General features: G+C 50.5%; 1 protein-coding gene and 1 non-coding gene across 7 annotated transcripts; one reads left to right on the top strand and one right to left on the bottom strand.

Moving 5' to 3' along the window:
* Positions 1-1,285: 1,285 nt before the first annotated feature.
* On the bottom strand, positions 1,286-1,405 carry LOC133079164 (small nucleolar RNA SNORD22). Its single transcript, XR_009698068.1, has one exon. It is a non-coding gene; the product is annotated as a small nucleolar RNA SNORD22 (small nucleolar RNA).
* Positions 1,406-3,836: 2,431 nt separating this feature from the next.
* Positions 3,837-18,363, top strand: PPRC1 (PPARG related coactivator 1). Of its 6 annotated transcripts, none has more exons than XM_061202739.1 (14): positions 3,837-3,995; positions 7,860-8,048; positions 8,592-8,738; positions 8,859-8,951; positions 9,074-11,957; positions 12,248-12,301; positions 13,130-13,187; positions 13,962-14,032; positions 15,027-15,750; positions 16,719-16,868; positions 16,979-17,045; positions 17,169-17,290; positions 17,534-17,685; positions 17,972-18,363. In XM_061202739.1, the coding sequence occupies exons 1-14, from the start codon at positions 3,843-3,845 to the stop codon at positions 18,073-18,075; spliced, it is 4,968 nt and encodes a 1,655-aa protein (XP_061058722.1). In that variant the 5' UTR covers positions 3,837-3,842; the 3' UTR covers positions 18,076-18,363. The 6 variants fall into 6 exon arrangements, with proteins under 6 accessions (XP_061058722.1, XP_061058565.1, XP_061058642.1 ...); XM_061202582.1 differs by having other exon boundaries at positions 8,859-8,960; positions 13,965-14,032; XM_061202659.1 differs by having other exon boundaries at positions 8,859-8,960; positions 16,985-17,045.
* The last annotated feature ends 1,459 nt before the right edge of the window (positions 18,364-19,822 follow it).

Raw genomic sequence — 19,822 nt, 5'->3', positions numbered from 1 at the left:
TTGGCTTGCAGGTGTCTCTTCCTCTTCTGCAACCAGTCCTAGTGGATTAGACCCCCTGCCTTTATTAGGTCATTTACCCTTAATTACCTTCTTAAAGGCTCTATCTCCAAATATAGTCATATTGGGTGTGGAGCCCTTTGACATATGAATTTTGCCCATGGTGAGGGGGGGACGACACACACAATTCAGTCCATAACAAGAGGTCCTCTCCTCTCATGACCTTTTGTGTGGGAATGTGTATTATTTTTTATTTTTTTAATACTTTGTGCCGCGCGGCGTGTAAGATCTTAGTTCCCTGACCAGGGATTGAAACTGTGTCCCCTGCAGTGGAAGCGCAGAGGCCCAACCACTGGACCACCAGGGAATTCCCTGGGAATGTGTATTAATACAACCTTCCTGAAGGGCAGTTTGGCATTGTCCACAGAAATTTCAAATGTACATATATACCCTTTAACTCAGCAATCTCCTTTCGAGGAAACTATTCCATAGAAAGAGTGTACAAAAACGCAAAGATTAAAAAAAAAAAAAAGGGAATTCCTTGGGAGTCCAGTGGTTAGGACTCAGTGTTTCCACTGCAGGGGGTGTGGGTTCCATTCCTGGTCAGGGAACTAAGATCCCACGGCAAAAAAAAGGAAAGATACATGTACAAGAATGTTCACTGTAACTTAATTTGTAATAGTGAAAAACTAGAAATCACAAATATAATTTAAATAATGATAATGATATTAAATTACATATTCATTTAAATAATGATATATTCTTTTAATGGAACTGGTACTCACCAAGATCTCAGTATATATTGGTTAATGAATGGACATATTGTTACATGAAAAAAAAGCAAGTAATAGAACCATACATGTGGAACGGTCCCATTTTTGAACAAAGGTCAATGTGTGTCCCTATACATTTTTTTTAAGGTTAAAAAAAACACTTTTGGGAATTCCCTGGTGGTCCAGTGGTTAGGACTCCACGCTCTCACTGCCGAGGGCCTGGGTTCAATCCCTGGTCAGGGAACTAAAATCCCACAAGCCACGCGGAGCGGCCAAAACAAAAACAAAATAAAACAAAACAAAACCCTTTTATTTAGAGGGGCTGAAATGATTGTACGCTAATTAGAACAGCTAGGTTGTGTAACAAATAACTTGAAAATTCCCTATTGATATTCTCCAAGAGTTAGATTCCATTACACGTGACTTGTTCTTTCTTTGGGCCTGGAAAAAATATACACAACTGATTTTTGACAAATAATTTATTCCTCCCTTTCCCATGTTTAGAAATCCTTATGATCCCTCAGTTCCTTCTGGAACAAACTTTCCTCTTCTTCTCCAGCCAGCCCCAGTGGATTCACCTTTACAGGCTCTGGGACTAGGACAGGAAGTAATGTTTGAATGTTTCTTCACTGGGACCTATACGTTTTTATATATAGAGAAAAAGTGTGGCTGAATACACACCAAAGGTGACAAGGGTTAAATCTGGGGATTGGAATTTGTAGGCCAAGTATATTTCTTACTTAAATAGTTTTGTACTCTTTGAAGTGATTTTTAAACTTTTGTAATACAAAACTTTTTTAAAAAATAAGAAAACAGGGACTTCCCTGGTGGCACAGTGGTTAAGACTCTGCACTCCCAATTCAGGGGGCCTGGGTTCCATCCCTAGTCAGGGAACTAGATCCCACATGCATGCCGCAACCAAGAGTTCACATGCCACAACTAAGAAGCCTGCGTGCCACAACTAAGGAGCCCACAAGCCGCAACTAAGGAGCCCGCCTGCTGCAACAGACCCAGCACAACCAAATAAATAAATAATATTAAAAAAAAAGAAAAAGAGACAGCGACTGCGATTCCAGCAAGAGGAGGAGAAAATGGACAAGGGGAAGGCCGGGCGATGGCGATCTTCATCCGAAATTGTCACAGAAGGGAAAAGGAAAAAGCCTTCATCTTTGGAGTTACATAAGATACATCAGAAATACATCTACATGTGGAACAACTCTTACAGAACACCTACTGAACGCTGGCAGAAGACTTCAGACCTCCCAAAAGGGTCTTGGTGCTCCGGCCGGGTGTCAGGCCTGAGCCTCTGAGGTGGGAGAGCCGAGTTCAGGATATTGGTCCACCAGAGACCTCCCGGACCCACGTAATATCAAACGGTGAAAGCTCTCCCAGAGATCTCCATCTCAACGCTACGAGCCAGCTCCACTCAACGACCAGCAAGCTACTGTGCTGCACACGCTGTGCCAAACAACTAGCAAGACAGGAACACAACCCCACCCATTAGCAGAGAGGCTGCCTAAAATCATAATAAAAAAGATGTTAAATGCAAAACCAGAGGATGTTTGTGTTAAGTCACCACTGTTCAAACTCAGAAGCTCAGAACGCTGGGATCTTTCTTTGCAGGGGGTTTTTAATTTATTTCTGGAAAATGTTGAAGTGATGCTTTGAGGTTAGGGTCTTTTTCAATTTAAATCTAAGAACATCTTATTATGCATGGTTGTTTCCTTCATGAATTTAAAACTCATTATTGTAATATATATTGTATTTTAAATTTATGAGAATATTAAGCTTATTAGAATCCTTTGCTCTTTTTCTCTGTTTTGTAAATCTGAGAGGGTACATCTTAAAGAGTGACACAACTATATGTGTGTTTGTGTATATATATATATGTTTTTTAAATATTTATTTTTTATTGGGGTACAGTTCCTTTACAATGTTGTGCTAGCTCCTGCTGCACAGCAAAGTGAACCAGCCATATGTATACACATATCCCCGCCCTTTTGGATTTCCTCCCATTCAGGTCACCACAGAGCACCAAGTAGAGTTCCCTGTGCTATACAGCAGGTCCTCACTAGTTATCTATTTCATACGCAGCAGCGTATGAAATAGATTGACCCAGATGTCAATCTCAATCTCCCAATTCATCCCAGCCCGACACAACTATATCTTAAAAGATATCCTGATTATAAATCTGGACTAATTTTATCACTACTAAGTATTACTATAGAGTTCTCATGAATAAAGCTTAAGATAGCACTTAAAAAAAAGAAAAAAGAAAAAAAAGAAAAAGAAAACAATATGAAGTAGCTTCTAAATGGCAAATGAGTAAATAATAGACATAGTGATGGACTGTAGAAATACAGAGAGGGATCAAGGTTGGCTGGGATGACCAAAAAGTCTTTCCAGGATAAAATAGGGCATCAAAGATGTTTAGAGGCTAAAGTTTTCCACAAGGCAGGAAAACACCTGTTGTATTTGGAAGATAGCAAGATGATCTGCAGTAGCAGGAAGTAAATTTGGTAATGAGACACCAACGTGGGTTTCTGAGTAGCTCAGAGAGACACTGATAATGCTGTGTTCTAAGATTAAACTCGCGGTAGTGCCGCAGTGTAGCGGGTGAGGCTTAGCTCCTGGAGTGCGGGTGCCCACGAGGGGGTGCTGTTTCAAAACACAGGCCCACTTGGACAGGCGAAAGGAACGTGCCGCAGGTAAAACGTCAGACAAAGAGGGAGTCTGACAGTTGGACAAATTGAGAAAATAAAAAGATACGCAAAAGGTAATTATTCCCTTATTACCTCGCGCTCCCCAATTAGGTCCCCCCGCGCAACACAAAATAATGCATTACAGTATGCCTATAGCACGTGCCACTCAGGCTCTGCTGAATGCGACTACTACTCCCAGGCTCCCTCGCGGGGCCAGTGCCCTCTTCCCGGGTGCAAATGGGTATCGCAGCTCAGTCTTCTGGGATCCGTAGTCTTGCAGTGTCTCTCGGGAGTTGTAGTTCCCTTCCCACAATCGGCTGGGCTAGGCGGCGCCGGCGATCAGAGCTGCGCCGGGTGTTCAGGGGCCAAGATGGCGGCGCGCCGGGGACTAAGAGACGGAGTCGCGCCGCCTCCGAGTGGGGGCCCCGGCCCCGACCCTGGCGGTGGAGTGCGCAGCAGCAGTTGGGGGAGTCGGAGCCAAGCGCCGTATGGCACTGTGGGCGCTGTGAGTGGCGGGGAGCAGGTGAGACTGGCGGGCGGCCCGCGGCTGGCAGCAAAGCGGCGTGTGCCGGGCGGTGACACGTGGACGCCACAGGAAAGGGAAGAAGCGTTCGGGAGTCGATGCCGGGTGGCTGCGGAAGACGGATTGGACCGAGCGGACCTGGGTCGTTTGCTGGGCGGATGCGGGCAGAGGCGGGTCCTTATGGCCATTCCTCCGGAACGCCGGAGGGGCAGAGCAGGGTGTAGGAAACCTGGCCCCTGTGTGTGGGGGACTCGGACTTAGAGTAATAGAGTAAGACCTCCCTCTAAGGATGCCGAGTGGGGGCTGCCTGTAGCCCAGCGCCGCAATACCTTTTCGGAGCCACGTGGGGTGGGGGGGAGCGATTTTCCCGGGATAATTTGTCTGCTTCCCCTCCCCCTCTAGGCGGCCCCGGCACCCACGTGGGTTGGGCGGGGGTGGGGGGGAGGCCCTCGGGTCCACGTGGGGGCGGGGAGGGGATGTCCACGTGGCTCCCGCTCCAGGCTGCCGGGCATCTCGTATCGGCGCTGGAGCCGCACTGCCGGGAACTGGGTGTGTCTCAGCCGGTCCCGCCATCTCCGATCGGCGCTGGGGGCCCCAGGCTGGGAAGGAAGGAAGGTAGGGGCTGTTAGAATCAACTTTGCCCAGAGCCTTGGAGAAGTTTTTTTCTTTTTGCTTTGGTCCGCGTCGCCCCTCGACAACGGATGGTAAAGGACTTTCCAGGTGTGCGGGTAGTCTGTTCCCTGCGGATGGCGGAGTTTGTTGGGGAGGGTAGAGGGCTGAGGTTGAAGGGCTGTGGAGTGGCAGCCTCTGTCCGACCGGCTTGGGGTGGGTTGTGAGTCATGGGCACTGGCGTTTTTGTTGCCTGCAGTCCTGCCTCGTTCGTAATTCAAGGGGCATGGGAGGTGTCATCATTTACATGGCACAAGCTTAAGGAAAGGGAATCCTCTCCTTCCCTCACTTTTCCTCAAGCATCTCTTTTGAGGAAGCAGCTAAGGCCTGCTCCTGTGAATTGATACAGACAAATTTGAGATGGTCTGTGTTTAAGCTTCTCTGGAATTTTTGCTGGGGATGGCAAAAGTTGGAGGCGATCTGAGAACTACTCAACACTAGTTGAACGTTTACTAAATGGGGAGGGACATTCTTTCTGTCATACTCTTTTTTTCCTGGTCTTCAGTTTCCATACTTAAAAGTGTTATCGTCCCACTCCTCACCAGGGCTTCTTAAAAGTTCCCACCCAGAGTGGAGGTCGGCAAGACTTAGTTTGAACTGTTATCTCTCTTAAGCAATTAAGCTGAGTCCTTGAAAGCTTTTTTTTTTTTTTTCTTTTTTGGTTTCTAGGTGGGAGTTGGGCTGCAGGCTGCCAGGTAATATCAGTTCTAGCAGACCAATCCAGGCCCTTGGGGGTGGGGGTGGGGAGTGGCTTCTGGGGCTCTAACTTGGGAGCTGCCCACCCGCTCTTCCCTTATTTTCTCAGAGGCCACATCTTATGGGGCTGGTGCTGCCCAACCAGCAGCAGTGGGGGAGAGGCAGGAAGTATCCATGATCCAGCTGTAGTCCAAGTTAGGTAGTCATTTGGGGTTGGAGAGGGTCTTATGGAGAGATTGTTCACCACAAACACACACACACAAAGATGAGTATGTGGAAGCTAGTCAATCAGCCAGCAACTTACTGAGATTCCATTATGTTTAGACATAGGGGATACTGTGGTAAACCACACATGGTCCCTGTCCTCCAGGATCTTATGTTTTTATCAGGTTAGACAGACAATAAATAATGATGAGGGGGACAGAGGAAAGTGCAGCATATTATATAATCAGCAGTAGTAATCTACCTTGCAGGGTCTGGGAAGAGACATTTTAAGGTGAGATTGTGGGGAGCGGAGGGGAGGGGGAGCTTTCCTCAGAGGGAACAGTGTGTGAAGGCCTTGAGGTGGGAGAGAACATGGCTTATTGGAGAAACCCGTATGGCTGGTGTATACAGAGACAGACAGAGTGGTGAGAGAAGACACGCTGGAGGAGTCTGGTGGGGAATACCAGGACCACTGTAAGCCATTTAAGGACTTTAAGAGCAGGAAGATGCCCTTGGAGGGATTAGAGAGTGTCTCAAGAGGTGATCAAATGTGTATTTTCACGTTTGTAGCTGGTTTTGAACCCTGCAGGGACAAGCCGGATATGGGAAAGCCAGTCGGGAGGTTGTTAAAGTTAAGAGATGTTGGTGGCTGGCACACTCTTAGCCTGGGCTTATCCTCTCCATGATCTTGGTACTCTGGGAGCTGTGCTGTTTGGGGTTTGAGGGGAGGGACGGGTGAGGTCAGGTAAAGAGGGGGTTCTCTGACTGGGGCTCCAGTACCTGCCTGATGGAAGTGGTGATAGGTGGTTCATAAAGCTGGACAGTGTCTTGAGATTCTGGCCTAGTAGCTGGGTCAGGTAGGTGGCAGGGCAAGAGATGCAGCCTCTTTGCTCACCTGGGAGTGTTTGCTGAGCGAGGTGCTATTCAGCTGCTAGTTGTAATTACAGGATTGTGAAGGCCTGGGAGGAGTTAGTGCCTAAAACCTGCCACCTTTTACTTCATCTCTGGGCCTGGCCTCCTAAAGTGTCCCTATCTATCCTTTTCTCTCATTAGGCATTGTTACTCTTCAGCTTGATTAGGAGGGGGGGGGGTGCAGTCACACCTGTTGCTTTTTTTTTCTTTTGGAAGAGGTACAGAGTTTCCCTTTGCTGCCAAAGGAGAGGTAAGACTGGCTTGTCCGTGTTTGTTCCTGTTCTCTGGCCTTTGCATCATCTATAATTTCGTATAGTGGAGATACCCCTGCTTCTGGCCTCCGGCCTTGCCAGCCCTTCCAGCCACTTCTGGCCCTGCCCACGCCCACACTCTTGACAGGCCTGGGCGGATGGCTCCCTGCCTGACAAGGCTGAAGATGTTGTTAGTTCTCAGGGAAGAGGTGGGGTGGGGCGGGGCTTTTCCATCCACAGAATCAAGCTTTCTCTTCTTTTGCTCTAACCTGGTTGGGGTAGGGAAGAGACTTTTCCCTTGGGACTACCTTTGAGAGGTTGGGTGGCACACTGTAGGGCCTTCAAAATAGAAGTTCGAAATAAGTGTGACTCTGAGCTGTGTATACTGTGATACACTGTGCCAGGCATGGTGGGTGACCAGGAAGTATAAGCACAGTTTAAACCCTTCCAAGAGCCAAGAAAAATATAAGCTAATAGAATACAAAGAGTTATTTGCCCCAAAGGAACTTGGAATATAGTTTTAGTAATGATGCAAGGAATGTCATGGGATAGGGAAGGGGGTAGGATGTGATTGCCAGAAAAGTGAGTGGTACAGGAACAGGTATGAATTCGGGGTGTGAGGAGAGATGCGTTGGGGAAGCCTGAGGTGTCTTCTTGAAGAAGGTGGGATTTGAGCTAAGCAGAGAAGAGAGGCCTAAGTGGGATTTGAGGGAGGTAAGGTGGTTGTAGTTGGAATTGCCTGCTTGCTGACCTCCTCTCCTTTGGTGTGCCCCTCAGAATGTCTGTCTTCATCACTGCCAGCAGATAACTCTTCTGAACAATCTTGGTCTTTTTGATGTTTTTATTCCCCAGTTTATCAATCTCATGTGGTTCCAAGTGTTTCTGGATGGAGTCTAAACTTTTTTTTTCCCAGAAGGTTCTTGAACACTGCCATCTGGTTGTGGCTGTGGCTCATAGTTTGTACTTCTCTCTGCCCAGCAAGTCCAGAGTGTGTTGGGGCTCCTGCTGAGTCTGAGGCCATTGGTGGAGGGCTGGGTACCTGGTTTACAGAGTGTATAGATCAGCTGCCCCCGAGGGCCCATGCCCTGCAGCCTTCACTGTGCCTTTCTGACCTTATCCCCTTTTGCCCCAGGTGCTGCTGCATGAGGAGGGGGATGATTCTGGCTTTGTCAGTCTATCTCGGCTGGGCCCCTGTTTGAGGGACAAGGACTTAGAGATGGAGGAGCTGATACTGCAGGATGGGACACTGCTGGGGACCATGCACAGCTATATGGATGCCTCCCTCATCTCCCTCATTGAAGATTTTGGTGGCCTTGGAGAGGTGAGCTGGGGCTGGGCTTGGAGGTCTTCAGGCAGGAGCTTTGGCTCAGTGGCTCTGTTTTCCTAGCACCTTGGTTCCTAGATACTCAGCCTGAGTCCTTGAAGTGTGTTTTTGTTTCTCGGTGAGAGTTGGGCTGCATCCCATGTAAGAGGATGCCCTGGCAGACTTGGATTATCGTCCAAGGCCTTTCACCCTGCCTGGGCTCCTGACTTACATGTTCAGAGGGTTCTGATCTTTGTTTTGAGTCCAATTCCAGCTTAGCCAAGGGTTGTCTGCTGAGCATCCCACATCTTACCTGAGGGTGTAGGGAGTATGAAACATAAGTTCAAGACTCAATTTTGATAGGTCTCTGTTGACACTAGAGAGATGGTAGATGGTAGTAAATGAGATTGGAACCCATGCCTCCTGGTACTAACATCTCTCTCTGGCAAATTGAGCTGAACTGAGCCTGGGAGAGGGATTCTCTTGGCATCCAGTCCTTCTCAGTGGCCTGGTAGGTCATAGGGATGGTGGTGGGACCTTCTTGTTGTCTTTCCTGAGCAGAGCAGGTTATCTCTGGAGGACCAGAATGAAGTGTCACTGCTCACAGCTCTAACAGAGATCTTGGACAATGCAGATTCCGAGAACCTGTCTCCATTTGACAGCATTCCTGACTCAGAGCTGCTTGTGTCACCTCGGGAGGGCTCCTCTGTAAGTGTGGGATGAGGGGAAGGGGGTGTGTGGTTGGTGCAAAGGTTAGAACCACATCCACGAGCCTACTCATAAAGTTCTGAAGCACAAACACATTTCAGGTCTTTTTCTCCCTTTTAGCTGCACAGGCTGCTCAGCCTCTCTCGGACACCCCCAGAACGTGACCTCATCACACCGACTGACCCATTGGGGCCCAGCACAGGCAGTAGTAGAGTGAGTGGGGTAAGCCTGACCTAGGGAGCCTCATGGACTCCCAGGGGGAGGAATATATGGGTACAGGTCTGGGAAAAGATATTCCTGCAGAAAACTCCTATGTCTTATCTTCTCTCCTGTAGGTTGAGATGTCTCTCACAGATCCTCCTTGGGACTTCTCTCCACCCTCTTTCTTGGAGACCTCCTCCCCCAAGCTTCCTAGCTGGAGACCCCCAAGGTCAAGACCCCGCTGGGGCCAGTCCCCACCTCCCCAGCAGCGTAGTGATGGGGAAGAAGAGGAGGAGGTGGCCGGCTTCAGCAGCGAGATGCTTGCTGGGGAGCTCAACAACTCTGTGAGCAGCATCGCAGACTTCCCCATGCACCTGGCCTGTCCCGAGGAGGAAGATAAAACAGCAGTAGCAGCAGAGATGGCAGTGCAGGCAGCTGGCGATGAGAGCATCTCCTCCCTGAGTGAGCTGGTGCGGGCCATGCACCCGTACTGCCTGCCTAACCTCACCCACCTGACGGCACTTGAGGATGAGCTTCAAGAGCAGCCAGATGATTTGACGCTGCCTGAGGATTGTGTGGTGCTGGAGATTGTGGGCCAGGCGGCCACAGCTGGCAACGACCTGGAGATCCCAGTTGTGGTGCGACAGATCCCTACTGGACCCCAGCCTGTCCTCCTGGATGACTCGCTAGAGGCCAGTCCGGCCTTGCAGCTGCTCATGCCTACACTAGAGGCAGAGACAGAGGCTGCTGTGCCCAGGGAAGCCCTCTGCCCTGAGAAAGAGGGGTTGCCACTGGACTCAAAGGAAAAGCTGGAGTCAGCCTGCTTGTTGGAGCCCAGGGAGGTCATGGAGCCAATGGCACCCAAGGGGCCTCAGAACCCACCAGCCAACGCAATGCTAAGTTCCCAGAGAGCTCGAAAGGGCAGGAGGAAGAAGAGCAAGGAGCAGCCAGCTTCCTGTGCAGAAGGCTATGCCAGGAGGCTGAGGTCAGCCTCTCGTGGGCAGTCTACAGCAGTTACAGAGCTGACCTCTCAGGGAGGCAGCTTGCCTCAGGAGGACCTTCAAAGAGAGGTTGCGCCTCCCCATGGTAGAGGGAAGCCCCGGGCTTGGGCTCGGGCCTGGGCAGCTGCCTTGGAGAAGCCTGGCTCTGGGAACTTGGAGAGTAGTGCTGGACAAGCTAGTCCTGCTAAAGAAGGTCCTCTAGACCTCTACCCCAGCCTGGTTGACCCCATCCAAGCCAACCCTGTTTCAACCCATCTCTCACTGGTTGACTCTGCTCAAGCTGACCCCATGCCACTTGACTCTGTTGAAGCTGATCCCACTGCGGTTGACCCTGATCCCACTGTGGCTGACCCTGTACCTGTTGACCCTAAACTGGTTGACCCTCTCCCAGCTGACCCAGTGCTGATTGACCCAGTTCTGCCTGACTCAGCAGCAGTTGACCGTGCAGTGGTTGTTCCCATCTCAGATGACTTGCCTCCAGTTGACCCTGTCCTAGCCAAGCCAGTACAAGTTGACTCTCTTCCCAATGACCTGGCTCCAGTTGACCCTGTACTAGTTAAGTCTAGGCCAACTGATCCCAGACGTGGTGCAGTGTCATCAGCCCAGGGGAGTCCAGCCCCCCAGCTCCTCCTGGAGTCAGAGTCCTCAGATCCCCCAAAGGCCATCAGTCCTGAAGTCAAGGAGGTCATGGGTCCTCTGAAGGGGGAAAGTAGTACTAGTGCCACAATCCAGGAAGCCAGGCCTCGGCCTCTTAGCCTGTCTGAGTACCGGCGACGAAGGCAGCAGCGCCAAGCAGAGGCAGAAGAGAGGAACCCCCAGCCCCCAACTGGGAAGTGGCCCAGCCTCCCAGAAACTCCCACAGGGCTGGCAGACATCCCTTGTCTTGTCCCTCCAGCCCCAGCCAAGAAGACAACTCTGCAGAGAAGCCCTGAGGCTCCTTCTGAGGCTTGCTTTGCACCTGTGGGTCCCAGCCCTGCCTCTCCTAGTCCTGAGCCACCTGCAGGCAAACCTATGACCTCGACTCCCACTGAGCAGGTGCCATCCCAAGAGATGCTACTGCCAGCAAGACCTCCACCTCCTGCTGTGCAGTCCATGCCCCCCACAATGCCCACTGCCCTGCCTTTTCCCACGGGTGGGCTGGGCATGACCCCCATGCTGCCCCTTCCCACAAATGGGCAAGGTGTCCCCAGTCTGCCCCCACCACCCTTGCAGCCTCCTAGTGTTCCAATGTCTGTGGGGCCAGTGCCACCTGATCCCTTTACTCACTATGCCCCTGTGCCACCCTGGCCTTGTTATCCCCCCTTGTCCCCTTCTGGCTATCCTTGCTTGCCCCCTCCACCGACGGTGCCCCTAGTGTCTGGTACTCCAGGTGCCTATGCTGTGCCCTCCACTTGCAATGTGCCTTGGGTACCTCCTCCTGCCCCAGTCCCACCTTATAGCTCCAGCTGTACCTATGGGTCCTTGGGATGGGGCCCAGGGCTGCAACACTCTCCATTCTGGCCTACTGTTCCCCCACCTCCTTTGCCTCTAACCTCTGTTGGAAGAGCTGTTCCCTCACCCAAGGTGGAGCCCAGTGGCATCCCACCTGGCCCTCCTGATAGTGTACTAACTGTGCCGATGGCTCCTCCCCTCAGTCTTGGGGCAGCTGGCCAGGGAACTCCACAGATAGAGCCCACCAAGGTGGAGGTCAAGCCAGTGCCTGCATCTCCCCATCTGAAACACAAGGTGTCCTCCCCGGTGCACAGCCCTCGGATCAAGGCTCCACCGTGTCTGCCTGCTGAGAGTGTGGCTGTTGAGCCTGCATCAGAGAGGCTAAAGCCTGAGCTCCAGGAAGCTAGGCCCAGGGAGAAGGCACCCTCTCCTGTTGCCAAGGCTGTTTCCACATCTGCACCAAAGCAGAGCACTACCACCAAACTGCCTGCTGTCCACCCAGCCCGTCTAAGGACACTGTCCTTTCTGCCTACCCCACGTACCCAGGGTCCTGAGGATGTGGTACAGGCTTTCATCAGTGAGATTGGTGAGTGCCACACCGTTCAGTTGGTGTGAAGAATGGCATGGGGGTTGTGTGAGGAGTGTCCTCCATAAAACAGGATAAACTACCTTGATGGGGCTGACCTTTGTTGGATTTCTTTGGAGAGTTCTTGAGAGGTAGAAGTCTGGGTTGGTTTGATTCTTTCCGCTTTGTGTTGCTGCCTTGCTTTACTTAGTACAGTGGGCATGGGGAGCCTAGGGGAAGAAGTGAGGTGATTTGGGACTTCTGGGACCTGTGTACTCAGTTGATAGGGGCTGTGTTGTATGCTTCCACAGGAATTGAGGCATCGGACCTGTCCAGTCTGCTGGAGCAATTTGAGAAATCAGAAGGTGAGGAAACCTGGGTAGCTTTGCTCCAACCCTTTTTTGTTGATGTTTCCTTTGGGCCTAGCCCTGTAGTTGCTTAAACTGGGGGGAGGGAGAAGGGGAGTCTCAGCCACTAGAGCAGCCCCCTAATTGGAATGGGAAGACAAGATTTACCTGTGACACAATCTAAGCCAGGGAGAGTGGTGGGTACAGCATGGTAAGAACTATAAAGAGTAGATGGATGGGGAGATTCAAGTGGGTTGGGTTATTTGGGGAGGTAGCTCTCCAGGTGAGCCTTGGAAGACAGGAATTCAGAGACTGTGTGGTGAATAAAGGCAGAGGTATAGGAAAGATCGCATGTGGTGTATTTGAAAGGCAATGGATAGCTCAGCTTCTCAGTACAAGGCATGGATCTAGGTGCTGCGGGAGATATTACGTCCTGTTCTCAGATGAGCTTATGGTCTGAGTGGGGAGAAGAATTTGCAGAAATGACTGCTGAATTGGTAACAGGTATCTGTAGTACAAGGCAAAATAGAAAATATAAGTGTAGATCAAGAGTAGGTTATAAGACTAGGAAGTTAGTTAGGTGGGTTATGTAGAGCCTGGAATGCTAGGCTTAGAAGTTTGGACTCCCCAGGTTCAGTGGGGAGTGTGCTTGTTTCTGAGCAGAGAAGAGACATGATTAAAAATATACCTGGGTACCCACTGGAGGAGAATGGATCTCTGGGGAGACCCAAATGGAGTATGTAGGCAAAATGGATTTTCCTCCTTTGGGTCTCAAAGCTAGCCCTTCTGCACCTCCTCAGTATGGAACATCTGGTTGGGCTTTTAACTAGTATGGTTTCTTTGCAGCCAAAAAGGAATGCCCTCCCCCGGCTCCTGCTGACAGCCTGGCTGTAGGAAACTCAGGGTAAGTATGGGGACATGAGTGAGTTACCCTACAGCTGTTGGTCAGCAGCCGGCCGGCACTCCAGGACTGTCAACTGGATGCCTCTGTTACAGGGACATTTAGTCCGCTCTAGTCTTTCCCTGTTCCCCACCCCCGGCTCAGCCCATCACTACAGGGTACTGTCTTGAGTGGTGAAGTAGGAGGATATATATGTACCATTCTCTGGCTGATTCCAGTCTGGGGTTCCAAATGGTGATGCCTTTTATCTTCTGGCAAGTCGTGCTTTTGGGGATTTCTTTCCTTTATTTAACAGGCGTTAAGGTTGCTCAACACTGGTAATGGTGTAAGAAAAACTGGGGGAGGATATTCATGGCTAGGGCTCCCCTGACTCCTTGGGGGGCACAGGCATCCTGGACCTCCTTGTTCCCCATTCTTCCAGCACCAAGAGGCCTTTTTTTTTTTTTTTCATGTTCATGATACCCCATCCTGTTTTGCCAAGCATATTTTCCTCCACATTGATTTTGGGTTGGTTTGAGCTGGGCACGAGAGGCTCCTGGCTTGGAGGAGGTGGGGGGTATTCAAGGTCATCCAGGAATAGGGCAGAGCTGAGTTGAGACCCAACGTACATAAAGTTCAGTCACTAAGACCCCTTTTGTGCTGGAGGAGAATGATTGGGGCAGTTTGTGCCCCCCATTCCTCTCTGCACGCACCCCTCTCCCATTGCTTTGTGAGCAAAGCAGATGTACAGGATGTTGAGGAGGCAATGAACCAGGCTTTCCCTTTTCCCCCCGCCAGCAGCGTTGACACTCCCCAGGAGAAGAGGCCCCTAGACCGGTTACAAGCCCCAGAACTGGCCAACGTGGCAGGTGGGTTCAGGGTGGGGAACTCTGCCTTTGATTAGTTTATGCAGTAAATGTTTTTAGAGCCTGCTTTGCACCAAGTGTGTGTAGGTGTTGGGGATACAGAGATCTGATCCTCGTCCTTGAGGTTCTCACAGTCCAGGGGGCAGATGTCAGATGTGTAAACAAATGAGCATGTTGAGTTTCAGATGTTGTGTGTTAAAGAAGCCTGTGTGGCTTATAGTGGGATCTGAAGAGGGACAGTCAGGGCAGGGTTATATAGAAGGTAATCCTCAAAGCGGAGGCTTGAGAAAATCACTGATACCAATCAGGTAGATTTATGGGCATTCTAGGTAGATGGAATGGCTTGAGTGAGCTGGAGAAGCAAAGCCAGCCCAGTATGTTTTGGGAAATTGTGAGTGGTTCATTTTGGCTGTAGTGTAGTGGTTGATCAGGGTGCTGGGCAGAGCTCAAGGAAGAGAGAAAGCTGGAGTGGAAAGCAGGAGGTCAGGTTATGGGAACTTTGAATGCCATGTAAAGCTGGTTGGACTTTATACTGTACATTGAAGAAGCAATTGAAAAAACTTTACCACTTTGGTTTTTGGGTGCTCCCACCAGCAGGAATGTAGAAGACAGGTGTGATGCCGGAGGTAGGAGGTTATTAGGAGACGATTACATGAGTTCAGGCAAGATGCAGCCCAGAAGTCAGGCAGATCTGAGGGCAGGGGGTGAGTCTAAGAATGAAGAGGTAGAACAGACAGGACCTGGCCACCAGCTAGGTTTGGGCAGTGAGAGGTTGAACAGTTCAGGAGGACCATAGCTGGTTGGGTTTCTACTGCTGGTCTCCAAGATGGGGAACTCAGAGGAAGGAGCAGTTGTAACAGTGGGAGAAGTTGGGCTGTTGATCATTGTTAGTATACTCTGTGAGATGAAGTGGGGATCTCTGGAGCCTATATTCACAGTGTTTATAAGTGTAGAATCGGATCTCATCCTGCTATCTCCATCCTCCCTCCCCTCACAGGGCTCACCCCTCCAGCTACCCCTCCCCATCAGTTATGGAAGCCCCTGGCTGCTGTCTCACTGCTGGCCAAAGCCAAATCTCCTAAGTCCACCGCCCAGGAGGGAACCCTGAAGCCTGAAGGAGTTACAGAGGCCAAACATCCAGCTGCAGCCTGCCTCCAAGAAGGGGTCCATGGCCCTAGTCCAGTCCATGTGGGCTCTGGGGACCATGACTATTGTGTCCGGAGCAGGACCCCCCCAAAAAAGACGCCTGCCCTAGTCATTCCAGAGGTGGGCTCCCGATGGAATGTCAAACGCCATCAGGATATCACCATCAAACCTGTCTTGTCCCTGGGCCCAGCCACCCCGCTGCCCCCATGCACAGCTGCCTCCCAGAAGCCACTTGATCACAGGACTAGCAACGATCAGGCAGATCCCCCAGCCCCTTGCCTTGCCCCGTCTACCTTGCTGTCCCCTGAGGCCTCACCCTGCCGGAATGACATGAACACTAGGACTCTCCCTGATCCCTCAGCCAAGCAGCAGTCAGTGCGCTGTTATCGAAAAGCCTGCAGGTCAGCCAGCCCCCCAAGCCGGGGCTGGCAAGGCCGCCGTGGCCGCAGCAGCCGTTCTGTCAGCTCTGGGTCCAACCGGACCAGCGAAGCATCTTCCTCCTCATCCTCATCGTCGTCTTCCTCATCCCGGTCCCGGTCCCGGTCCCTCTCCCCCCCACACAAGAGGTGGCGAAGGTGAGCTCTCATGGCCTGTTAGGTTCTCTCCACTTTGGAAGTTCTCTCCTCTGGTTTACTCTGAAAGCTTTAGCACATTGACTTTGATACTTTCAGGCACTAAGGCTTCTATTTCTGTCTTTGGCTTTTGTCTTCTCCCCCTTTCCTGGATTTGAAGGAGGCAAGCTGTGAGAAGATAGCTTCTATCCCCTGTTGGAGATTGGGATATCTCTGAGGTCTCCTCCTTCCTGGAGACCTGCCCTGGGGAGACAATTAGGGTTTGATCTTGACCACGTTGATTCCTTTGCATACTGTATCAGTCCTTATTTCTGCTATTTTCCTGGTAGTATGTGGGATGGTGGGCTGGTGGGTTGTTAATGGCAAACAGTCCTTCCTTTAATCATCTGTTGAGGAAACAGTCTGGGACAGTTCCTTTGGGTGTCACTGTGGCCTCAGCTATTTTCTGGCAGTACCTTTTTCTCAGTAATAGACCCAAATTTTTCCACTTAATCAATGAAGAATTCTTGGTTTTTGATGGTGAAGCTTATCTTCAGAAATGTCCCCTACTACAGGTCTAGCGCATCCCCTAAATGCCGTGGTCATAGTACTCCCATGAGACATATGAGGGGAGCAGGATCCCAGAGACCCAGGCCTGCCCCCCTCCCCACCCGCAGCTAATTGTAAGACCTAGGGCCCAGCCCTTTATCTCCGAGTCTCCATTATTTTTATTCTTTCTGATTTGTTAAATATTTTTCTATTTTTAATTGCATAATTGAAAATAAATATCTGTGCCCAAATACTCTAGAACATCTAAAGTTCATGAGGCTCTTAGTTTGGTCATCTGTGAAGAGTTCTTCTATATCTCCTCTGCTCTGCTTTGCCTTTGGTCCTGAGCTTCCTGACAGGGAGGCAGGGCTGGGGCCAAGGTGAGGTAAGTGGAATATACCTGCACCGCTCCCAGCATTCCTGTGTGCCCCTTTGTTCTCCAGGTCCAGTTGCAGTTCCTCTGGACGTTCCCGAAGATGCTCTTCCTCTTCCTCCTCCTCATCTTCCTCCTCGTCTTCCTCATCCTCATCATCTAGTTCCCGAAGTCGGTCCCGCTCTCCATCTCCTCGCCGGAGAAGTGACAGGAGGCGGCGGTGAGCATGTTTTCAGGGAGTCGGTGCATCTGGGGTGCAGGTGCCTAAGAGTTCTGAGACTTGAGCTGCCTAATGTCTGGGGCACTGATGGCACCTTCTTCTCTTGTCAGGTACAGTTCTTATCGTTCACACGACCATTACCAAAGGCAGAGAGTTCTGCAGAAGGAGCGTGCAATAGTGAGTAGAGGAACAGGTCCTGGGAGGAGAGGGCTTGTCCCTGAGCCATGACATGAGCTCAGAGAGCCATCTGCAGCTATGGCCTTGGCTCATGGTGTGTCAATTTTCCTTGACCTAACATAGGAAGAGAGAAGAGTGGTCTTCATTGGGAAGATACCTGGTCGCATGACTAGGTCAGAGCTGAAACAGAGGTTCTCTGTTTTCGGAGAGATTGAGGAGTGCACCATCCACTTCCGTGTCCAAGGGTGAGGTTGGGCCCTAAGGTCAGGATGTCCTGTCTCATTATCTATCTTGATGCTTCTTTGTCTTTCCCCCTTGCTCTGGTGTGTTAGGCAATATAGGCACCTTCATTTCTACAGTTAGAGGGCTGGCAATTTGGGGAATGAGAAGAACCACCCCAGTCTATTACTGTACCCTGGCGAGCTGTCTCTTCTCCATGGCGTGTGCCCAAATAGCCATGTCAGCCTCTGTCTCACCCTCCCCACCAGTGACAACTATGGCTTCGTCACTTATCGCTATGCCGAGGAGGCATTTGCAGCCATCGAGAGTGGCCACAAGCTGAGGCAAGCAGATGAACAGCCCTTTGATCTCTGCTTTGGGGGCCGCAGGCAGTTCTGCAAGAGAAGCTATTCTGATCTTGGTGAGTGGAGGGAGGCCCTGAGCCTTTTGGTATCATCTCCTCCCTCAAAAGGTCCCCAGCCTTTTGAGAGGGGCGCTAGCTAGGCAGACTTGTCTTCCTCTGACACGTGAAGAGCCTAAGGGGTGGGATGAGAGGAGAAAGGGGTGCTCACCTGTCTTTTGACTTAATATCCAGGTGATTTTAGCTCCATCCATTATAGACATGAGAGGTAGCTGGCCATTTGAGGATGCTGTGGTTGGGAGGTGTACTCAGAGACCTTGATGTTTGTCTCTCTCTACCTTTATAGACTCCAACCGGGAAGACTTTGACCCTGCTCCTGTAAAGAGCAAATTTGATTCTCTTGACTTTGACACATTGTTGAAACAGGCCCAGAAGAACCTCAGGAGGTAACCCTGGGCCCTTCTCCCCCACCCCCTTTTCTTTGGAGGTGCCCAACCTCCTCCATTCCCTCCCCCAGTCTAGGGGAGACAGCTGCTAGTGAGGAGATGACTGTTTTATAAAGAAATGGAAAAAAGTGAAATAAAAATGTGTTAAATCAGATTTTTTTAAAGCGGTATTTGTTTTTTATAATAGGCATTGAAACACATTAACTTGCATTCCTATGTAAGATGGATGGGGTTGAGGGGTTCCCCCAGTGTTTGGAAAATCGAAGTCACTATGCAGACTAATAAACATGAACTAGAGGGAACTGCCAAGTGCTGTTGTGCTTCTTTCTATGGTGGTAGTGCCAGACAAGTCACTTTTCCTCTCTGAACACAACAGGGACATGCTTACCTCCATTTAATTCCTAGGACCCCTCTTTGGTCAGGTGTAGAATCCTGTTGTACTTGAAACTGCTCCTCAAGAGTGTTGTCAGTGATGTCAGTCATCTAGGAGTGCCTCTCAAACTTTAAAAGGGCAGTTGAATCATCTGGAGATCTTTTAAAAATGCAGATTCTGACTTCTGGGATGGGGCCTGAGATTCTGCATTTCTGACAAGGGTGGTGCTACTGGTCCAGGAAGGAATTTTAATATCAAGGACCCAGAGGAAGCTCACACTTGTTGCAAATAAAGGTTTTTGAAACTGAGGCTTGTGTATATGTGGACCATAATAGCTTGAGCACAATGCTTGGCATTCAGCAGGTTCTCAGATGTTTAAAGAATGCATGCAGGTGGATAGACCTTTGGGGAAGAGGGAGATGTAGGAATTATACCAAGGACAGGGGAATGCCTGAGAAAGGCAAAGGAGAGGTGTGTCCCTTGAGAAAGTGGATCCTTACCTCCCTGAGGGGCATGAATGGGAAATAGTCAAGGGGTAGTGCATATGACTGAAGGGATTGCTGTTTGCTAATATGAACTGACATAAGATAGAACTTGGAATTAACTTGGCAGGCCTGGGCAGTGATTGATAAATTTGAGTACTCATGACAAAAGGAGAGGCAGTTGAGGGGTTTTCTAGTTCTTCCACAGGGAGGGTTCATAGTGTGGGCTGTGCCCCAGGTGGTAGAAGGGTTATTTTCAGGATTATAGGTTTGAAGAGATTGCTGCTGTCACTCAGGTTTGGTGCACAACCCCTTTTTCCCTTCATGGAGCTGACCTAAGGCTGTGTTATGTAAGAGAGGAAAGGGTTGTCTCATGGGCAAGTCATGATTGAGGTAGGGGCAGTTTTGAAGGTCAACGCCTCACCACTACCACAGATAACCTGAAGCGTCCTCTGTAATGGAGGTGGTAGTGCAGAGGTTGGGGTGGCATCTTGAGAAAGGGCCTCCCAGGGTGTTGGAGGCAGTGAAGATGAAGAGTGGGAATCCACGGGCAGCGCGAATAGGGTAGGTTGGGAGATCATGTGACCAAGTTTAGAGGAATTCAAGGTCAGCTCGGGCCCGCCGGCCCACTCTGGCATCCAGATGCCAGGGGCGCGGGTAACCGCAGCACTGAGAAAAGGTGGCTCCATCAGAAATGCAGGGCGCGGGAAGTCCGAAGTTTTCCCGCCGCGGCTGAGGGCGTGACCCCTGACGTCAGGGTTCCGCCTTCACAAAGCAGACCGGCGGGCTCCGCCCTTACCAAGATGGCGACACTCGCGGGACCGGAGAGCGTTAGTAGGTTTCGCCTTTACCCTGTCTCCGAGGTGTGGGCGGGGCTGCTCTGCGGAGTGCGCCCG

The sequence above is a fragment of the Eubalaena glacialis genome, chromosome 1 (genome assembly GCF_028564815.1).
Source record: "Eubalaena glacialis isolate mEubGla1 chromosome 1, mEubGla1.1.hap2.+ XY, whole genome shotgun sequence".
Lineage (NCBI taxonomy): Eukaryota > Metazoa > Chordata > Mammalia > Artiodactyla > Balaenidae > Eubalaena > Eubalaena glacialis.
This window is presented reverse-complemented; position numbering and strand designations above follow the sequence as displayed.

Bases quoted from the DNA above. Each gene is read 5' to 3' on its own strand.
- PPRC1 (XM_061202517.1), top strand. From the start codon at position 3,843: ATGGCGGCGCGCCGGGGACTAAGAGACGGAGTCGCGCCGCCTCCGAGT. The intron at 3,996-7,859 runs GTGAGACTGGCG...CTTTTGCCCCAG, and splicing joins CTGTGAGTGGCGGGGAGCAG to GTGCTGCTGCATGAGGAGGG. The intron at 17,046-17,168 runs GTGAGTAGAGGA...GACCTAACATAG, and splicing joins TGCAGAAGGAGCGTGCAATA to GAAGAGAGAAGAGTGGTCTT.